This window comes from Agelaius tricolor, unplaced genomic scaffold (assembly GCF_023055355.1).
Source record: "Agelaius tricolor isolate 1412-34295 unplaced genomic scaffold, bAgeTri1.0.p SCAF_3, whole genome shotgun sequence".
Taxonomy (NCBI): Eukaryota; Metazoa; Chordata; class Aves; order Passeriformes; family Icteridae; genus Agelaius; species Agelaius tricolor.
In genome coordinates this window covers 45766450-45787390 of record NW_027269263.1, presented here as the reverse complement: position 1 = coordinate 45787390, position 20941 = coordinate 45766450, and the positions used below count along the sequence as shown (strand labels likewise).

At 45.1% G+C, this 20941-nt stretch overlaps 1 protein-coding gene across 2 annotated transcripts; it reads left to right on the top strand.

Annotated features, from left to right (window-relative positions):
* The first annotated feature begins 1025 nt into the window (after positions 1-1025).
* WNT2 (Wnt family member 2) lies at positions 1026-18957 on the top strand. Of its 2 annotated transcripts, XM_071423701.1 has the most exons (5): positions 1026-2235; positions 3607-3830; positions 6765-7042; positions 9853-10117; positions 17105-18957. In XM_071423701.1, exons 1-5 carry the CDS (start codon positions 2156-2158, stop codon positions 17332-17334), a joined length of 1077 nt encoding a protein of 358 aa, XP_071279802.1. In that variant the 5' UTR covers positions 1026-2155; the 3' UTR covers positions 17335-18957. The 2 variants fall into 2 exon arrangements, with proteins under 2 accessions (XP_071279802.1, XP_071279801.1); XM_071423700.1 differs by lacking the exon at positions 1026-2235 and having other exon boundaries at positions 3568-3830.
* The last annotated feature ends 1984 nt before the right edge of the window (positions 18958-20941 follow it).

The following is a 20941-nucleotide window of genomic DNA, read 5'->3' as shown; positions in this document are numbered from 1 at the left end:
CGTGGCCATGCAAAACCAGTGTGGTTCCCCTGTTCCTTTCCAAACTTGCCTGTTTTGTCATTCTTTATAGTGAGAGTGTGGTTGTTAATAGATATAATGGATCCAAGGTGAACTTCTGTAGGGCTGGCACAAAGTGGAGGGGTTGGAGAAACAATCTGAATAGCAATAAAGCTGGAATGCAGATGGGGCATATGACTAGTGGAAGGGAAAAGGATATGTGATAAGTTACTAATGCAGTAGCCACAGGTTAAAGGAGCTCCTGTTAATACAGAAGGGTGTGAGAAATTCTGAGAAGTCAGCTTTTTACTGCAAGCCCGAGGAAACTGGTAGCAGGGAGGATTGTACCTTTCTTTGTATGGGTCTAAAATACTGCTGGAATTTGCTGTCCTCAGTGGTGTTTTTCTGCCCCAGTAATTGACCCAAAGTGTATTGTAAATGTAAGAAATAAGTTGGCCAGAAGCTAAAAATTGGAGTGTTTTTACACTGGTTGCATTTTATCAAATAGATACTGAATGCTCATCTGTTGCTTTTAAGACCTGCTGGAGTTAGTAAGAGGAGCTGTAGTTGCCTCTGGGCAAGTACAGTTGTATAAGCATTCATGTGTCCCAGGCTTCAATTATTCTTACTCGAAAGTCTTTGCAGTCAAAAGATTTTGACATTGCAGTTGAGGGTGGTAGTTTGGTGTTGATTTCTGAGGATTGTTTGAGGTACTTCTTTCAGGTTAAGTTAGTAGTGGGTGAATGTCAGCACCTCAAAACTTCACATAATTCTGCGTTTTCCATTTTCTTTCTGAAATGGTGCCTACATCTAGTTCAATGTCTGGAATCTTGAGAAGTTCTACTGAGGAACACGAGAATGGCTGTAATATACAGCCTGAAGAACAGCTTTTAAAGGGTGCTTCCTTGCTTGCTCTTCCAGGATTTTCACCTGGAGTTAACAACTGCAGGCTTCTTTTAGTAACAAGAGCTGCGTAGTCCCTAACTCACTTAGCAACCTTGGGCATTTATTTGTCCTTTTTTCAGCCAACGAATGCTGTCTCGGAAGTGGGGCATCTCCAGGTTGGTAATGAGGGTTCGTTGTTTGAAATATGTGTTAACCCTGTATTTGCTGTGCAGAAATGTTACGAAGTGAAAAAGTTGCTAAATCCCTTCTTCTTGTCTTGGCTTCCAGCCCCGGCCGCATCTCCCCTCTTTCGGGCGGGGGCCGCCTGTCGCCTCTCGGGCCGGGGAGCGGTGCGGCGGCTGTGGATTGCCCCATGCCGGGATTCAGGCGCGATGGGGCGCGTAGCCGCTCCCGGTGTCGGAGCCCATGGGCCGGGAGTCCCCGCGGTGCGGGGCTGCGCAGGGACGCCCGGGGCGGGGGCGCGCCGGTGCACGCGGAGAAGCCGGCCCGGCTTTGCGGGGCCCGTGGCGAGGGGAGGCGGCCGGGCGGTGTCCATCCTGTAGCGGGACTGCTCTGGTTCTCTCCTTCTCTGCTTGCACCGGATCGCGGATCCGTTCCGTGCTCGGTGTTCGCGGGTGCGCGTACCGAGCCATGAATTGCCGTCGTGCCAAACCCCGAGAGGTGCCAAGTGCTGCCGGTCTGTAACAGCCTGCCGGGTTCGCCGCCGGCTCCGCAGCAGGTCGCGTAACATCTGCTGGCGGGTTTGAACTCACTGTCTGCTTGTAGGGTTATTGGAAAGCAACTGGCTCCTCGGGATTCCTTGCCTAATCAGAGGTGTTACCTCCTCCTCTTCCCCCAGTGTCTCTTGACATCATTTCATCCATCAGAGTTTCAGAGGAAAAAAAAACACCAACCAAAGCAGAACCCACCCAGTCTGAGAGCAGCCCACACCAGCCCCTCAGTTTTGCCGTGACTGCAGGGAAGAGCTGGATCGGGGCAAATATGAAGGATGGGAGCGGGGCTGAACTCCATGTCCTGAGGGATTTGGTGCAGGGCGAACCGAGAGGAATCCGGAGCGTTGCACCAACTGGCATCCCCCGTATCCCGGCAGAGGATCAGTAAGCTCCGCGATCGCGCGTAGGGATGCGAAGGTGCTTTTGACCCACGGGAAAGGTAGCCCTCAAGCTGCGTTTGCCCCTGCTCGTCCTTATTGCTCCATGGGATTTCTTCTGCCCCCCGCAACTGACCTGATGTGGACCGAAGCCTTTCTAACATGAACTTTCTCCCTGGGATCTGGTGGTCTCTTCCCTTGGTCTTGATCTGGGCGACCCCACCAGTCACCTCCTCATGGTGGTAAGCTGTGCAATTCCAGAAATTTTTATTTGCTCTTGGGGAAGGTGGGGTCGGATTAATTGTGATTTAGGGAAGGTGGGGGAAGCCTCTCCCTCTTAGTCTCGCAGAAGCAGAGCTCGCTGCTCCCAGCTGCTCCGGTCCAGAAAGTCCGGGCCTTAAAGCGAGCGGATTTAGACGGTCCCGGCGGCACCTCCTTCCACACCCCGTCCGAGGCTCTCCGACCTCCTCCGTATAAGCACGGCGCAACTGCGGGGGCTACCCGGGGCTTTCGGCAGCGGTGCGGGGGTCCCAGCCCGGCGGGAGCAGCGGGCACCGCCCGGGGCCGCGCAGGGAGCGGGAGGAGGGCAGGGAGGCGGGAGGGGAACCCGCCCGAGGGGCGCGGGCGCGGGTTGCCGCCCGCCGCTGCTGGCAGCCGCCCATCCGCGCCCCGGCGGCGCTGGGAATTGGCTACAGCGGCGCTACTTTTTTATTATTAATTTATTTTTTCCTTCTTCCTCGCCCTCCCCCGCCCCTCCCTCCTTCACAGTCCTCGCTGAACTGCAAAGTGCCAGAGCAGGGGGCTGAGAGCCCGGCGGGCAGCGCAGGGCCCGGCTTCAAGGGATAGTTGATGTCGGCGTGGGGCGTCTCAGGCAGCTCGCTGCAAAACGCCTTAGAATGGAAACATAAACCTGCCCCTCAAACTGGGGACCCCAAAAAAGCCCAGGCTGGAAAGTCTTGGTGTAGGAGAGGAGTTAAACCCCTTCTTGTAATCCTGGGGAACACATTTAACCTTGACTCTGGCTGACGCGCGATCAAAGGCCGATTTATCAGACTGGGCATGTTTGAATAAAATGACTATCTGTGTCCTTAGTCGTATAAACGTTATTTATTGTGATGGCTTTTTGTCATGGTGTCTTCTAAATGCGACTTAAATATATATTTTTTGGAAGTTACGGCATTAACGATTTCATGATCGTATAAAATAATGAAAATTCAAGAAAAGGACATTTTCTTCTGTTTGATCCCTTCAAAAGACACCTATAGAAGTTTGGATTTTATGAAAGGTACCTTTCGAAATGTTTCAGGACTAATAGAGACCATCTGGATACAGATGATGTAATTTAATTTTTTCAAGGTTTGTTGTTTTTTTTTTAAGTACTGCGCGGAGCTGCAATAGCGGGGCTTGGGGTTCTCCTGAATACTTCACGTTATTAAAAAAACACAGGGTCGATGACTAATTGTAAAGGATTCCCACCAAAAAGGCAGAGGTAGCTGCAGCTCGGGACCCGCCGGAGGAAGGCTCCGGGGCGCGGAGGACCCTGCTTCCCTCGGGGCTGGTGCCCGGGGGTCGGCGCGGCCCCCCGGCGCTGCCCTGCCCTTTCCCTCCCGCAGGTACATGGGCGCCGTGGGCTCCTCGCGGGTGATGTGCGACAACGTGCCGGGCCTGGTGAGCCGGCAGCGGCAGCTGTGCCGGCGGCACCCCGAGGCCATGCTCTCCATCGGCCGCGGCGTGGCCGCCTGGACGGCCGAGTGCCAGCACCAGTTCCGCCGGCACCGCTGGGACTGCAACGCCCTGGAGCGGGGGCAGCGCCTGCTCGGCCGCGTCCTGCTGCGCAGTGAGTGCCGGGGCCCGCCGCGCTGAGGGAGGGGCTGCCCGGGCTCGGGTGGGGCCTGCAGCCCGCGGCCCGAGGGTAAAAGGGGCTTTGGAGAGTCAGCGTGACGGTACAAGTGTTCCTCATAAGGGTAACGGGGCTGTTTTGGGGCTGGCACCCCCTGGGCAGTGTGCGGGAATGATGAGAAGCGGTGGCCATCCTCGTGTATCCTTCATCCTTAGCAAGGGTGAAGCTTGGTTTTATGTTTCGGGAGGAAAGGAAGAGGACATGCAATGTTATTTTAGGGTCTCACGGACAGCAGAGTAGCATATATGAAGACACAAAGGTCTCTATTTCTTAAAAGCCTGTATCAAATCAGGGAGACAATGTGGAGTTTTGGCATATTAGGAGCTAGCTCTGCAGCTCCCAACTTCTCTTTTTTTTTTTTTTTTTTTTTTTTGGTGTGGATATCAAACCCACTTATTAAGGCCTACAGGGAAATTGAGGCATCAGAATGTGGCAGCAGGACAGAAGACTTTCTTTCTATCACAGCCCAGCCTCAGGATACCAGGACTCGGGATGGGGCCTGCTGAGAGGGGCAGCTCAAGTGCAAACAGAGCCCCGTGCGCTGGGATGGCAGGAGACAATTCCTCCTGCGGGCCGATTGCCGCTGGGGCATTTTGCCGGGGAAGGGCAGCAGCAGGGTGCAGTGCCTCCAGGGCTGTGCTGACTGCGGGGTGAGCCCATGCTGGGGCAGCACTGCCCTCCAGGCACTGCGGCATTTCAGGTCAGGCTCCGGGAGAGAGAGAGAGGCAGGGCACACATCTGATAGAGGTGAGCCGGGCTTGTGCAGACCTCAAGCAACTGAGGAAGGATGGTTAAGCAGGGAAGTGTTGTCATCTAAAGGTCGGAATAAGGCATTGTGAGTCTTCAAATATCAGATGTGGCCCTTTTGACCCTAAGAAATGGCTGGGATTTGTTACAGTGTCAGAATGTCCTTACCCGAGGGATAAACCTGCTGAGATTGTTAGCGACTGCAGCTCTTGTCACCAAGTGCCACACCCTGTGCACATGGCCTTCCTTGGTGTGCAGCCAGTGCACTGACCCTGCCCTGGCACTTGTGTCCCTGGAATGTGCCCTGCATCATTCTTCTAAGCTGTGAGCAGCATGGCACCTGCAAGGAGGGGAGTAGGAAAGTACCCTGGGACCATTGCCCCACTGGCAGGGACAGAGAGGAGAATGGCAGACGCACTGACCCAGGCAGCGGGATTTTCACTCCATGCTCCGTTTGCTGCTGGTGAGCCATTGGTTCCTGTAACCAGCTTCATGTTCCCTTAGCAATTATTTGTGAGTAACCAGTAACGTCACCCATAGGCTGAAGTTTTCAGTGAGGTTTGTCTGATATTCAGGAAAACATGTCTGGCAGAACATAGCCTAATAATGATGAGGCTATTTAATAAAAAAAGTAAAAATGCAGTTTTTCCAAAAGTGAAGTTTTCACTGTTGGCTCGTGTGAGAGAATGACAGCATCAGGCTTCTGAGCTCTGCACTGAGCCTGATCAGGCTGTGATTGCCATGGAAATGTAGCTTGATAGTGGTCTAATAAAATTGATTAGTTCAATAAGCTCAAATAAACCTTTTCTCTTCCAACAATATCAAGTGTTTCTTTTTAATTAACACTTTGCAAATTTTTGATATTTCTGGATAAGTTTTCTCAGAAACAAGTCTTCAAAAGAGCGTGATTTCTAACAAGCCGTGGCAACTCCTGCCTGATTTTGAAGGCAGGGTAGGGAAGGCATGGTTTGCCCAGTTGCCATTTGCAAAAGACTTGCACAGCATGTGGCAGTTGAGGGCCCATTCGTAAGTTAAGCATATTGGTGCTACTGCAACTGAAATACTAAATATTAAATTCTATGGTGTAATTCTGCCTCTACAAAAAAGTCACTGTTAACATTTGTCTTTGGGATACTCTTTTACTGTACTAACATTGCTTAAGGCTTACAAGCCCTGCAAAGAGGTCTCTCTCACTGCAAGTTGTCTTAGATATTGCACAAAAAAATCTACTTGTTAATCTTCCTATGCTAAAAACTTTAAAAGTAGGAAAATATTCCATTACCATAAATAGATTTGTGGCAGTGTAATGTAGCTCTGTATTGTAAACTAATGCATCTTAAAATAAAAGCAATTATTGCATTGAAATATGTACCTAATTGTCTATGAATAGATATATTCTAGAAATTCAGATAATCTTTGGTATAATAAAGTATCTTGGTTAGGAGATGGGAAAGCTGCCAGAGCAGCTGGCATGAAGAAGTCACAGCTGCCAGACCAAATCCTGCCTCAAGCATGACACAAGCGGTGCCATTGATTTAATGGAACTTATTTGTGTGAATTACAGTTATGGGCTTGATTCTAGTCAGAAAACATAATATTAACTTATATTTTTCAGAAAATAACACCCAAGTTTTCTCCCTAGCACTGTTTAAACAGGAAAGTCTATTCCAAGAGCTTCAGGAGAGGAAAGTCTAAGTTTCAAGAGTTACTTGCAGTATTTTGCAATATGCATGTTGTTTTAGTGTCCCTATTTAATAATTTCTTAAACTTATCTCTTACATAGCACTTCATATATTCTTCTAAATTCGTGAAACATGATAGGAATACCAGCTGTCCTATTCACATATCTGTACAAAACAACTGATCCATGAAAGTATATGAATCAATATCAAAAGCAAATGTTTAATGTTTCCCAACTCTAACACTATATTGATGAGCTTTTACCAGGGAGGGGTCCAAGCTTAAGCCATGACTAATTCTGGCTCCAGGGAATGTGTATTTGTGTGATTTCAGCCTAGTTTATCTTTTGCTCTGCAAAAAAGTCCAGTCTAACTGTCTTGGATATAGGACAGCCACTCAAAGTAGCTACCCCAATGATATTTAAAGTGACTTTTTTTGTTTCAGGTAGTCGAGAATCTGCTTTCGTACACGCCATCTCTTCTGCTGGAGTTGTTTTTGCCATCACCAGGGCATGTAGCCAAGGGGAGCTGAAATCCTGCTCTTGTGATCCCAAGAAGAAAGGCTCTGCCAAGGACAGCAAGGGCCATTTTGACTGGGGTGGCTGCAGTGATAACATTGACTATGGCATTAAATTTGCCAGAGCCTTTGTGGATGCCAAAGAACGGAAAGGAAAAGATGCCAGGGCACTGATGAACCTTCACAACAACAGAGCTGGAAGGAAGGTGGGTGTCCATGCAATAGATGCCTAGAGATGGTCTTTGACAGCTCTGTTGTGTTTGGGGCAGTTAATGCTTGGCTCTTGCTGTCTGGTCTCAGCAGCTATGGAGAAATACAGGAAGAGCAGCAGCCTGAGCTGCTGTTTTTATCTTCCTTGGAGGTTCAGTGTGACCGAGATCTACAAACAGACTGAATTCAACTGCCTAACAGTACTCCTATTGGAGTCACTTAGTCACTCCTTGTGTGAGAAGTTAAGCAGGGGTCTAAGCTCAGGATCAGTTTGGATGGAGGTTTTATTTTGAGCCTAGTTCTTATATAAGCAGGAGTTTTATTTTTTCATTGATACAGAATACAAATTCCTAAGAGAGGCTGAAGATCACACTGAAGAACAGGCTTGACAAAGAGCAAATTCAAAATAACTCTAGAGAAAAAAACCCATTCTATCCATTTCTGTATGTATATGGTAAACTTAATCACAAAGTGAGCAGAGATTTTTTAAAGAAAAAAATCCAAAATACACATCCCTCCAAAAGGCAATGGCCTCGTAGCATGACCTGCAACCCCTTTCCTAAACATTGTATGAAAATGCCATTCCTGAATTTCAGCTAAAAAAGTCTTTACCTTCACACTGAAGGTGAGTAGGAGGAGTAGTTGCCAGGTGTACTGCCCACTTCTGGTGCAAGGGCTAAGGAATAGCTGCGCTAACATTTTGTGGTGGTAGCAATAAAAAGAATGGTGCATGAAACTGGAATATGCCGTTTCATTTTTAAAAACATGTTAAAAATTTGCTGCTCCCATGACATCTGAAATACAGAAAAAAAAAATTTTATTGTTTTATTGTGCTAAACCAAGCACATCTGGAATTATTTGTAGAAACTTTTTATGTCTTATCTTTATGTATATTTAATACATAAAATCTTCCTTAATGTACATTTAATAGGGATTAAGTTGTTTGTATTCTGATCTTTTTTTGTACTGCAAGTAGATGATTTTCCTGAAAAACTTCTGTTCTTCAGCATCTTTCCTCCACCTGCCTATTGCCAGCAGGCATAATTAATATGTAATGTAGGCAGATGAAGCTATTCAGATCAATGATAGGCTAATGCAGTACTGTGGTCATGTTTCTGCTACTGTCCAAAGGAGCCTGAAGTCTACAACACAAAGATTTTTGTAGGGTTGAATAAGTTCCATGATGGGAAGTACTTTTTGTAGTATTTGAGCATCTTATTATTTTTAAGTTTTAAAAACACCTCTGCCAAATACTTAGGTAGTACTGGTAAGGTAGATTTTTAGAAAAAGAAATTTTAATAAATATATTCCATTTAAAATAATGAATATGTTCTCATATGCTCTAGGACCTGCTTTATGGACAGAGACATTGTTTTGTATTCACAGTAGAGGTTTAGCTTTGCAGGGATCTCACCACCTCAGCCACCCAACAGGGCTGGCATTTTGACCTAGGCAAGACCATCTGTGCCCTTGGCTTCTTCTTGCCCCCAAAAGGGGTGTTGATATATCTCTTTTAAAACTATTCCAAAAACTATTCTAACTGTGCTAATGAAAAAACAAATAGAACAAATATGAATCAAAGAACATAATATGCTGTATATCAGTATAGGAGCATTGCTGACAAAAAAGAGACCATATTCCTATGTGCTTCTTACATTATTCCAGAAAGTTGTTTTAGACATACAAGTAGTTAAATTGATTTCTGCTCAGATAACTAAAACCAAGCATCTGCTTAAATCCCAGATTTGTGATATGGCAATGAAATGGGGCTGTGGGAATGCCAGTGACTTCTTTGAAGTATTCATATCATTTACAAGTTAGAAAGAAAATTGAACATCCTTTGGTTTTATAATACATTCTCACTTTATTACTAAGTGCTTGACTGGAAAAGGCTGCCCCACTGTGTATCAGTCTCACTTCTAATCATGGAGCTTTCCTCTCTCTTACCTTCCTCCCATGATGACATTCCTCTTGTACAAACTCTAAAAAGTTCATATTTCATGAACCCTTAAGGCATAATATTTATAGATCAAATATCCATATCTACATAATTAGGAATGAATTATTTACTGTCTATGAACCCATCTGTTGTTCTCCAACATCATACAGATAGCTTAAATGTCTGAGATGAAGCTGAAATGGCTTTAATACTATCCAGATGTTAAATTAATGATAAGGGTGATCTCTCCAGTGCAAACTAATGAAGATATTATCCTAAAATGTTGGTTAAAATCTGTATAAGCATTTTAAGTATACTGTATTTTAAGATTCTGCATAGGTCTGATGCCTAGCACAGGTACAATGCTTTACACAGTCTTTTAAAAATAATTTATATATGAATTTCTGGGCAATATTTGAAATGCTGTTCAGGGTAAAGGGTGACTTTATGGAGATGAGCTGGAGAGGGTCAGAGTGGTCAGCACGGCAATCCTGCAGCTGAAACAATGGGGAAAGGGGGCACCTTCACCTCCCAAGGCGCTGAATGATTGTGGCCATTTCTGATTCTTTGCTCGTGTCCAGTCTGTGTCCTGGCACTATAGACCCCGCCGATCCTTGGGCTGACTGGCAGGAGCAGGAAGGTAAGCCCACCAGGAGGATTGTGTGCACGGTGAGTCAAGCAAGCAGAGCAGAGCAACCACATGGGGATGACTGGATGCTACCAGTGGGTGTCACTACAGACCGTAATTTGGAGGTCCATCGCAGGCCTGGCACTACAGGATGGCTGGAAAAGGGCTGAGAAGCAATTAGTTAATTACACTTTGTTTTACCTGTGTATATTTATATTTACCTGTGCATTTCTAAACAGGCTGTGAAGCGGTTTTTGAAACAGGAGTGCAAATGTCACGGTGTGAGTGGATCCTGCACCCTAAGGACCTGCTGGCTGGCCATGGCAGACTTCAGGAGAACAGGAGATTACCTATGGAAGAAATACAATGGAGCAATTCAGGTGGTCATGAATCAAGATGGCACAGGTTTCACTGTGGCTAATAAGAAATTTAAGAAGCCAACTAAGAATGACCTGGTATACTTTGAAAGCTCTCCAGACTACTGTATCAGGGACAGGGATGTAGGTAAGCCACTATCATTACATGTGAATGCCTTTATTTAAGACATTTGTACTTCAAAGGTCAAAAAGTTTAATTTTATCAAATGTGTGTATGTGTTTATATATATGTATGTGTATATATACATACATATATATAAAAATAAATCCATGCATGTAACCAGCAGGAAACAGGAAAGAAGATGTTTTGGAAGGACTCACTACAAGAACAATAGTTCTTTGATGTCCCTAGGTGTACAACAGGCAGTTGTTCTAATATATCTCAGCAGTTTCTGCCAGATGCTATGGAGCCCTGGAGATGCTGTAAGGCAAAGCTGCTTTCAGTACAAGTTTGAGTTGTGCTCGTGAGGCAGGTCCATACTAGGCACACTCACTCTTGTGCCACACAGCTCACTCCAGAGCTGCCTCTAGAGGTGCCTGTTGATGCCACCTCCTGTTGCATTGCTTCCTTTCCACGTTGTTACCTTACCACTGCAGTGCCTCCTTTATCTGCACCTTCCCACAGCTCACTGTGACTGTGGAGCCTGGTTGCAGACATGCCTGTCCCCATCTAATGTGGGAGGCACAACCCAGCCCTGCCTGCACCAGTCAGGGCAGCTGTGGGTAACGGGGGTGAGGCAGCTGAGGACGTGCAGGTGGATGGAAGAGAAGAGGTGGGTGGGACACAGCAGGCTTGGCTGAGTGACACAGCTGTTTATTCCTCTTTATGAGGCAATGCTGGCTCTGTCCATGACAACCATCACATTTTCTGGAGAGTTGTGCCAGCCCCTGTGGGAAGAGATAAAGTATTGGTGCTGGTGTTAGCACTGGATTTTCCTGCTGCAGAGGTTCAATAGAGACACACTTAGCAGTGTTACAGAATTCAAGGCACTGCCAAGCACCAGGAAACCTGCTAACAGCTCTTGACCCATGTACAGTATTTTCTGATATGGCAATTAAAAACTAGCAACTAGAAAACCAGAAATTTGGAAAAGAGAGGCAGACTGAGTAATGTATGAGGAAAGTTGTGGAACTAATTAATAGGTTGTATAACGGGCCAGATTGCAACCCAAATGACAAATCTGTAAGTATCTGGACAGCAATGCAGCTCAACTCTTTTTGGCACTGCTGAATGTTTACAATCCAAGTTTGCTTGGAATAAACATTGCAAAACAGCTGTACTTAAATAAGAACAATATGTGAATTCCTGGTCATGTACTATTGACTTCAGTGAATGCAGAATTTCATCCAGTACAATTACATTGGACACTGTTTCTGGTTAGTTGAGTTGTCAGCATAATTTTAAATGTTATTTATTATTTTGGCAGGTGATGTTTATTACCTGCATGAGCACATACCATTCCTTGAATAGTGGCTGATACTGTAAAGTCTAATCCAAGTGAATAAACAGATATATTGTGGCATCATGCAGAAATAACTTTGCAGACTAGGATTTTTTCAAAACATTTATCTCTTGGTGTTGCCTCATTCATTGTAAAAAACATTATTTTTTTCCCCTGGTAGAAGAACTTGTACACTACCAAATTCTATGTCAAAAATCCATTTAATCATCTCTTTGTACTTAGGCTAATCTCATCTATCAGTCTTGTTATTGTGGAGGAGAGTGGGCATTTTTCACCACAGTGTATTATGTGCATTTGCCAGACACTGACAAGCCTGCCCAGAGATGGCAAAGTCTGATATATTTTTTTGGCTCAGCTCAATATAAGCTGCAGCTGAGGTGGTGTTTTTTTGCTGCTCAGAATTCAGAGAATGTGGTTATTTGGAAGAGCATATTTTTAGAAAAATGCAGTAAACCTTTGTTGGTATGTGGGATGCCCTGCTGCTTGCATGGAGCAAAGAAAGAACCACACAAAAAAAACCTGATCTGACTTTTAGGGAGATGATTTTGGCAGCTGCACCACATTTTTTTGGTTTGCCTTGTTGAGCATGGCAAAGTGGCAGTCTTGTTAAATGACTGCAAATGAAATGAGATTGTGGAAGTCAGAGTTTGGAAATAGGCGAGGAGCATCTCAGTGTCAGCTGAATCTAATGCCACAATGTTTTAGTATGTCATTCAATACAGTTCTGCCTATCATTCTCTAGGGAATTCAAGTGATTTAGGGCTTCAGGGAAAAAAATTAGGCTGATTAGTGTTGGAGCTGAATGAAGGATTCACAGAGAAAACCTTATGAAGCATCATGATTTGACCAGGAGACAACTTCACAAACTAAAATGTCCAAGCCAGTGTGCTCTGTGGCTTGATTGTGCTAACACATAGGAACCAGTGACTTAAAAGTGCTCAAGGATTCTGCCATCAGCAGCATACCCAGGAAAAAAGCAGATACCTTCTCTTCCCCCACTGGAGCTTCCACCCTGGGTCTGGCATTCTGTCTGAGGGGGCAGCTGGACATGCATACATGGAACACCCCAAAATGTAGTTCTTTGGGGGGGGTTGGGTCTTTTTGGTTTTTGGTTTTTTGGGTTTTTCTGCTTGTTTGAGGTTTTTTTGTTTATTTGTTTGGGTTGTTGTTTTTTTTTTCCTAGAAAGGAAAAGAGGGGTAATTGATTTCAGGAGGGGTAAAATATGGGAAATCACTAGTAGTAACTCAATGGCAAGATAATCTAATAACCTGACCACCTCTTTCCTTGCCTTAAGATTTCACAAAGAACCAAATTAAGATTTTTCAGAAGTGTTCAGAATTCATTTAACCTTGCACACATAACTCTCCTGAAATAATTTTTACTCAAAATTACATACTCAAAATTTGATAGAAACAGAGATAGAACATCCCAGAGAGCTTTTAAAAGTCATCCTAGGTAAACTGTTGTTTTTATCAACTCATGGCCATCTCTTCAGTGCTGGCTTGGGAAATCCCAGCCCCTCCAGACAGATCTGTCTCCAGAGAGAACTGCCTGTTCTCTCCAGCCCTACTCTACTGAGTGTTGTCTATAAGATCCAGGTGCTCTCCAGAGTTGCTTTTCTGTGAACCTTTTCTTTCAATTGTTTTTTCCCCAAGAATACTTGTGAGAAAACTATAATTGGGAATTTCACTGGTTTTGCACCTTTTTTTGGCTTTTGTTTGTGTGTGTGTGTGTGAAAGTCTAATAATGGATGTTATTGCTTGACACCAGATTTTAATCAATAGAAGTAGAAGGAAAAAGCTCTCATTATATACTAATAAATACATTTTAGGGCTGTAGGGATGGAAAGAAAATATTTTTCAACATAACACATGTTGACTTCCAAAAATAACTGTGCAAACTGAGAAGAAAGGACTTGATGTGCAGGCTGTGAAGCTGGCAGTATGAAAAGCTGTGGATGCTTTGGCAGGTAAAATGTGTGTAGGCATGGCAATTCCAACATTTGAAATAAAAACAAAGAGGTTGTACAAAAACTTTTTACAAGTTAGAACCTACTCCTGCCTCATAAGTGATGAGGAGGTGCATTGCAGGTAGCAGGCAGAAAACTCTGCCTTATTTTGTGCAGTGTCTTCTGCTGCCTTCATCACTCAGGCCTGCCAAGGAGCTCAGTAATTTGTCTGGCTCCTCACTGTTGGTTATTGGTCTTTTCCTTCTCACTAGAGAAGCTGCAGGGATTCTGAAGATGCTGTTTGAACTTTAAAAAAAGGTTGGTTTTGCTCAAAAACTAAGCCTTTATATGAGCTTGTTTTCACTTTTGTCACAATCTGTGACAATTAAGTCCCCTGTTGTGGTCATTGTAGTAAATGTTGATGTTTTGTGGTCAGCATCAGATGATACCAGTTTCTGACTGTCTGTTAGTGGCTGAAATAATTTTGGTTTTGAAGCTGGTGGCAAGACTCCTGTTGAAAGCAGTGGGTGCATCCTGCTCAGGTTGTCCTTTAGTGCTGTGTGATTTCCCCTTACATCTGGAAGTAAGAACACTGAACTTGGAAACTACCTTGTGCCTCAGCTGAGGAATGTGGTCAAAGCTTTCTGGGCAGCTCCTGCTGGATGTGGGGGAACAGGGGCTCTTCCTTCACTTCCAGCAGCCAAATGACATGACTCACCTCTGTTCCTAGCTGGGAGCTGTGCTGAGGTGGAGGGCAGCTTTGCTTTTCCTTCACTGGTGTGAATTCCTGATACAGAATGTTAATCATGTGGGTCACAAGCTTGGCCTTTGTAATGTTTTTTTGGTCTGAACAGAGAGAGCAGGACAAATGCTTTTAAAAGTTCTTCACAGAATCAATTAGGTTGGGAAAGACCTCTGAGATCATCACATCCAACCTTTGAGCAAACACCACCATGTCAACTAGATCATGCACTAAGTGCCACACCAAGTCTTTCCTTAAACATCTCCAGGGCCAGTGATTCCACCCCCTCCCTGGGAAATCCATTCCAATGTCTAATAACCCTTTCTGTGAATTTGGCTGTATTTTGCACAGTCTGGGATGTGATGGATATTGCTGTGGGCTGACACAAACATCAGAACTTACATTCAGGTATCCCAGCTCTTTGCTCAGAATCATGGATGGAGAAGAGTGTGATGGCTGGGAAGCAGGATCTGGCTTTTCTTCTGCCACAGGCTTCCTGTGGGACCATAGGTGCATCATGTAGTTCTGCATCCCCCTGACTCCTCAGCTTGCCTAGACTGCAGGCACTGGAGGCCACTGGAAGTTTCTCTTCCCCCATCATGGAGTGATTCCTGACAAAAAGATCTGGGAGAGGCCTCTTGGCATCACTGCTATGCCTGCTATGCCAGTTCCCCCAGTGCACCTGGGAACTGCACAGCTGAGGGATTGCTGGGAGTAGTGTGTGCCCATGTGGGTCACTGCTGGGGCCACCTCTCCTGCGCTCCTGCAGGGGACCCAGGTGCCAGCACTGGCTATAGGGACAGTAGCCAGGAGCAGGAGTTGCTGCTGATTTCCTGGTGCAGGATGTGCCTGAGGCACCACATGGCTGATTGTTACAGCAAACTGAGATGCTCTCCCAAATATCAAAGGTTTACTTTTTACTTTGAAGCACTGTTCAGCAATCTCCCCCAGGACGTTATGCAGAGCATTGGTCCATAGGCAGTAGCATGAACATGCTCAGACCCCAAGGAGATTTGGGATTGATAAGGCTGCAGGTGCAGGAGCCTGTTTCTGGCTCCATTTTGTGTGGTTTCTCTTCCCTCTGTCTGTTCCCTCTGGGGTGGCTCAGCACATCTCTGCTGGCTGGGGCAGCAGCACGTTTGCAGCTCAGGAGCCTTGGGCAGGGCCAGGCTCAGCAGCTGGGAGCAGCTCTGGGGTGGGCCCTGGGCCCCTGTGCTGAGCTGGGGGCTGGTGGGCAGGACATGAACCAGCCCTTCCATGGTGATGCTCTCCAGGTGTATACCTCTACCCAATGCATATTTAAATATTTAAATAAGTACAGGAATCTAGGCCATGGGAGGGAAGCTGAGATGTGTTCTAGGGGCTGAAGAACTTCTCCAAGACAGCAGTTGAAGACTGTCCTAAGTTTGATAGAAAAAGAAGAAAATTGGCACCCCCATGGCTGAGAGGCTGGATCATGTGTTGGTCCCATGAAAAAGCACAGTTTGAGAAGGTGACTTTGGTCCAGTTCCTGAGACCCCTCATTGCATTACTCATTTGGGGTCAGCCCCCATTTAATATGAAGTCTTCCTGATGCTGGGAAGGCAGCAAGGAATGGAGAAACAGTAAACACTTGTATGTTATAAACTGCTTTGAGACAGCAGCATCACGGCATACAACCATAAATTCACCATAGGGGGGAAAAAACTAAAATTGGAATTCATTCAACCTAAATTATTAATAATTACAATTTAACTGCAGTTTACATTTTATTAATTAAGATTGGTTTGCTATCCTGGCTTATGCAAATTTTAATTAATGTTTGCGTGTATTAGTTTTCCTTAAGAAGGTAAATTGTTCATGTTCAGTGTGCACCTGCAAATACACTTTGTAAAATAATTCCAGTTAATTTACTGACTACAGCCATTACTTAGGGAGTATCACCTTGCCCAAGAAGAGAATGGAGTTGCAATCAGGTCTATGGAAAATGTCAGAAGAATGTTAATTTTGAATATATCTCCATTTGATTCATAATAGCAATACACAGGAAATTAGGTGAGGCAATTAATTTTTATGAAGTTTTCAGTTTGGTGGTAATAACCTGTCAGCAGCAGTATTGATCCTAAAATGTACCCTAAAATCAGTTTGTGTTAGATGAACAGTGGCTCCTACGTGGTACAGTCACTGTTCAGACTCAGACATGCCTTACAGAGCCATTTTGTGCCATATAGGCACAGGCATTTCAGCCACTCCTCCTGAGTGTTTCAAGAACATGACAAGGTGTGGTATGGTTCCTCTCCCCCTTGCTGTCCACAGCAGGCTATAATTTAGTTTCTTCTAATCTTATCATGAAAGGGGAGAAGAACCCTTAGTGTTAACCCAGAGGGATGAGAGGAACACAGAGCAGCAAATCTTCAGCTGCCACCTGAACTGCTGGAATGGGGCCTATGGGTGGACACAGCAGCGATGCCAAATGCCCGGGCTGCTTCTGCTCTCACTTCTGCAAGACTTTTAATCACAGGCAGCACAGTTACTCTACCCATTGAGTCCCCACAGCCACCAGATTCTGTGGTCTTCTCTCCTAGCCCTCTCCTGCACACCCAGAGCTCCTCAGCAAAGCTCATGATATCCTGAGCACCATGAAGATGCTCCACCTGGGCATTCCATTTCAGACAGTCCCTGGGAGCAGATACTCTTCCCAAGGGGAAGAAAGTTCCAGGGAAAGATGAAGCAAAACATGATGATATTAACAGAATCAGGCAGACCCTTGAAGCATTTCATCTGTTTTCTTCCTCCTCGTCTCCAGGCCTGATTCCTAGGCAAAATATGGGGGCAATTTTACCTTTATAGGCATTTTCCTGGCTTGATATTGAATCCTGGGTGATGTGATGTTAAAGTATCAAAGTATCATACCTATTTCCATATGCTTGCTGCCTTTCCTTAAAATCTGCCTGCTGACTTTAGGTGCGTTCCCTCTGCAGGGTCCCTGGGGACAGCCGGCCGGGTGTGCAACCAGACGTCGCGTGGCATGGACAGCTGTGAGGTGATGTGCTGCGGGAGGGGCTACGACACCGCCCGCGTCAGCAGGATGACCAAATGTGAGTGCAAGTTCCACTGGTGCTGTGCTGTGCGCTGCCAGGACTGCCTGGAGGTGGTGGACATTCACACCTGCAAGGCACCAAAGAGCCCTGCCTGGATGGCCCGGACATGACCCACAGGCTGCTGGGGCTGGGGACCACAGCCTGTGCCCTTCCTGGTCCATGCAGGGAACCACAGCCTGTGCCCTTCCTGGTCCCTGCAGGGAACCAGAGCCTGTGCCCTTCCTGGTCCCTGCTGGGGACCACAGCCTGTGCCCTTCCTGGTCCCTGCTGGGGACCACAGCCTGTGCCCTTCCTGGTCCCTGCAGGGAACCACAGCCTGTGCCCTTCCTGGTCCCTGCTGGGGACCACAGCCTGTGCCCTTCCTGGTCCATGCAGGGAACCACAGCCTGTGCCCTTCCTGGTCCCTGCAGGGAATGCATCAGAGATCTTTTTTACTTCTATGCCTGGTTTGCCTTTCTTGTTCATTGCAGAGACGCTGCTGAAAAATTGACATAAACCCTGCAGTGTTTACTTTGCATTTCTGCATGACAGTGTTGCTGCAGAGTTGTCTCTGCATAAACTGATGCAGCTCTGGAAGGATGTACTTATGCCAAGACTCTTCCAACCACCGTGTAACTCTCCCCCAGAATCCTTGTGGCAATTCATTCCTGCCATCAGGAACACAAGAAGATACAAAATATGGCACTTCTACAAGATCACCATCACCAACTGTATTGGCTGGGCTTGCTCAAGAATCTTCTGAAGGATCTTGGGCAGGTCACAGCTGAGCCCTGGATACTGAATGGCTCAGGAGTTTGAGCACTGGTTGGTGATTTCCCCATGAAAGAAAATTCGTGGCCAGATTGGTGAAAAACTTTACTGGAAGGGTGTTTGTTCATCCCTGCTGGACTGGAGTTTCCAGCAAGGTGGCCACCTGAGGCCATCCTGGCCAACTTTAGCACACAGTGGCTTCCTGTGGGGCAGGAATTGGCCCATGGCCTAAAACAAAGGAAATTGCAGGGAAATTGCAAGGAAATCTATTCAGCCACAACACTTTGATGAATTCTTAGAGTCAAAGCAAATGTCTTAGATATATGTTTGTGAAAACTTGCCTTAAAAGCTTCTAAAAAATAATTAATATTAACTGCTGAGGATTTTTTTTTCTGACCTGAAGGACTGAAGAGAATGGTTTTTCACCCTAGTGAAAGCTGGGTACAGGACACTCAACTACCTAAGGATAAGGTTTCCTCTTTTCACATACATAATAGTGGAAAAATGATTGAGACCAGTGATGGAGAAGGAAATGCCTTGCCTCAGTAATGACTTGGATTCTAAAGAAATTATCAGCTTCTATGTTCTTTTAAAGTTAATAAATCTATTAAATGTGCTCAAAATGATACTTTCCACTCAGTTGGGGACATCCAAATTAGATTTTTTTCTTTCTGCAAAACTGCCTATCTATGATTTGGAGTGCCTTGGCCTGTAATGGAGGCAGTTACAGGTTGTGCCAGGTCAATATGCTGGGCTGGGATCAGCCCAAAACAAGTTGCTGTAAAAATGTGCAGGCATATGAGGCCCAGAAATTGCAGCCTTGGTGGAGAGGAACTGGGTCAGAGAGGGACCAGCTGCCTCTCCTCAGGGCAGAGATCAGCAGCATGAACCAAGAGAAAAATGGGTTCTGTGCCAGTAAGTATAATAAGGCTCTGAAAAAGCACCCATGAAGAGTAAAGACAGGAAAAATAATGAAAAAATAACATAGGAAAAGGGGGTTGAATGAGTGATAGAACACATTGTAGATGAAAGTACAAATGAAATGGACTGAAGAACCCTAGCAGGTACAAACAGTGCAGGAAAAAGTAATATCCAAGTAGCTAACCAAGGCAATAAAGGGAATACTCTGGGTATGTTTTGCTTTTGGAACTTTCTTGAAAGACTGTTTAAAAAGAAGGGGGTTTGGCATTAAGTGGTCTTGAGGGAGCAGTCATTTACATCTGCAAGGCTTTCAAAAAAGTTTGTATCATTAAAATGGGTAATTCATCTCCAGAAGGCACAGCTGGTGTTAAAAGATTAGGAGGCTCCAGAAAGTTCTTTATTGGAACAATAAGATAAGGTTTCAGTTACTGTATATGGAAATGATCATGGCTAGAGGTAACAATACTCACACTTCTGTCTATAAACCAACTGCTGGTGGGAGCAGCCGTGCCCACGTGTCCGTGCACGTGCAGTGGATGTATGAGATGTATGAGATGTATATATGTACCCATGGGCAGCTCAGGGGTTATACTGCCGGCCTCTTCATTGCTGCCAATCCTGGCTCTGGCCTGGATAAGGAAAATTTCATACATAATTGTATTTAAAGGTGAGCTCCAAGGAGAATTTTTATTGGGATTTCACTGTGAAATTAAATCCACATGTAGTTCGTAGCCTCAGCAATATTGTACTTTAAGCCTTAAAGAATTTAAAAGCAATATAATAATTTTTAACCTTTTAGAGCCGTTTCTTTTTTAAGATTTAAAGAGCCTGAGTAGTCTAAAAGATTTTCTATTTATTAAGGCTGAAAATATTTCAATGTTCTGGAAAAAAGAAAATAGGCTCATTCTTACAAGAGAACTTGTTCTAGGTAGTCAAATGAAGGGTAATGAAATCAGATCTCTTCTTAAATCTGTTGTTTGTTTAATATTCCAGAATATCAACTCACCTGAATTCTGCAGTCCCAGATAAAGTGTTTTAGAATCACTGTGTTAAAAGTGTATTAACTTTTATTCCCCAACCTCGTCCTCCTCTGCTAATGCACATCTTCCTGTTCCAAACCTTCCTCTGGGTCAGAGGCCTGTGGTTCCTGAAGGCTGGTCTTACCAGTAAGTCCAGGAAGATTGGGGCATTGAGTCCCTTGGCATTTTCAGTGTCCTTGTCACCCTGTCCAGCAGCAAGGCCACCCAGGTGTGCACAGCAGGCTGATGTTCCCACTTTGGGCACGTGCCATATCGATAAGCTGTGATACAATGCCTGCATCAAAACCACTTCAGCAGAGGAAACAGAATATTTCACAGCATGACAAATGGGTAAGTGCTGAGCTGGCCACTTAGTTGATGACAGTTTTTTCTGCATTTATGGGGTTTTCTTGGTTTTTTCTTTAAGAGCTCAAGGTAGACTTCTCACAGTTGTAGGCATTTCTGCTGCCTCTTCCACAAAGAAATGCATTCCTAGAAAATTTTGCCATTTCTTAGTGGCAAAAGACACTCAGAGATGTAAATATTGCTAGGAAAGGAGCCTCCATGATCTTCAGCAAATCCAGAAGAGAATATAAGAGGGGGGGAAAAAAGAGAAAACAAAAAAAGAAGAAACATAAATAGGCATGGCAAATGAAATAATACTGTAGTTTTGTTCTATGGAATAAATTTACTCATGTACTTAGTCATGAAGAGGAAACAGCTGTCTCTAGGTAGACACTTTAATGTCAGAATAATGTTAGCTGAGGCTAAAGGTTGTAGGATTATTTTTTTAAATACGCAGTCCAATTTTCTTGAGGGAGTTCCCTTTAATTTGCTGCATGAACTCAGGATCTAGCAGCGCCCTGAAACACTGTTAGCCTGCCAAACTTTTTGGGATTGCTTCCTCCCCACTATTTTCAACAAACTTTACCCTAAAAAGTGTGTTGTGCTGTTATAGGTGAAATCTCGTAAAAAAAATTTAATTTTCTTTTACCACATGGAAAATGAGGAATGACTTAGGAATGGT

What these genes read in the sequence shown, in the direction of transcription:
- WNT2 (XM_071423701.1), top strand. Translation starts at nt 2,156, where the DNA reads ATGAACTTTCTCCCTGGGATCTGGTGGTCTCTTCCCTTGGTCTTGATC. An exon ending in CCAGTCACCTCCTCATGGTG is followed by an intron (nt 2,236 to 3,606) that starts GTAAGCTGTGCA and finishes TCCCTCCCGCAG; the next exon opens with GTACATGGGCGCCGTGGGCT. An exon ending in ACAACAGAGCTGGAAGGAAG is followed by an intron (nt 7,043 to 9,852) that starts GTGGGTGTCCAT and finishes ATTTCTAAACAG; the next exon opens with GCTGTGAAGCGGTTTTTGAA.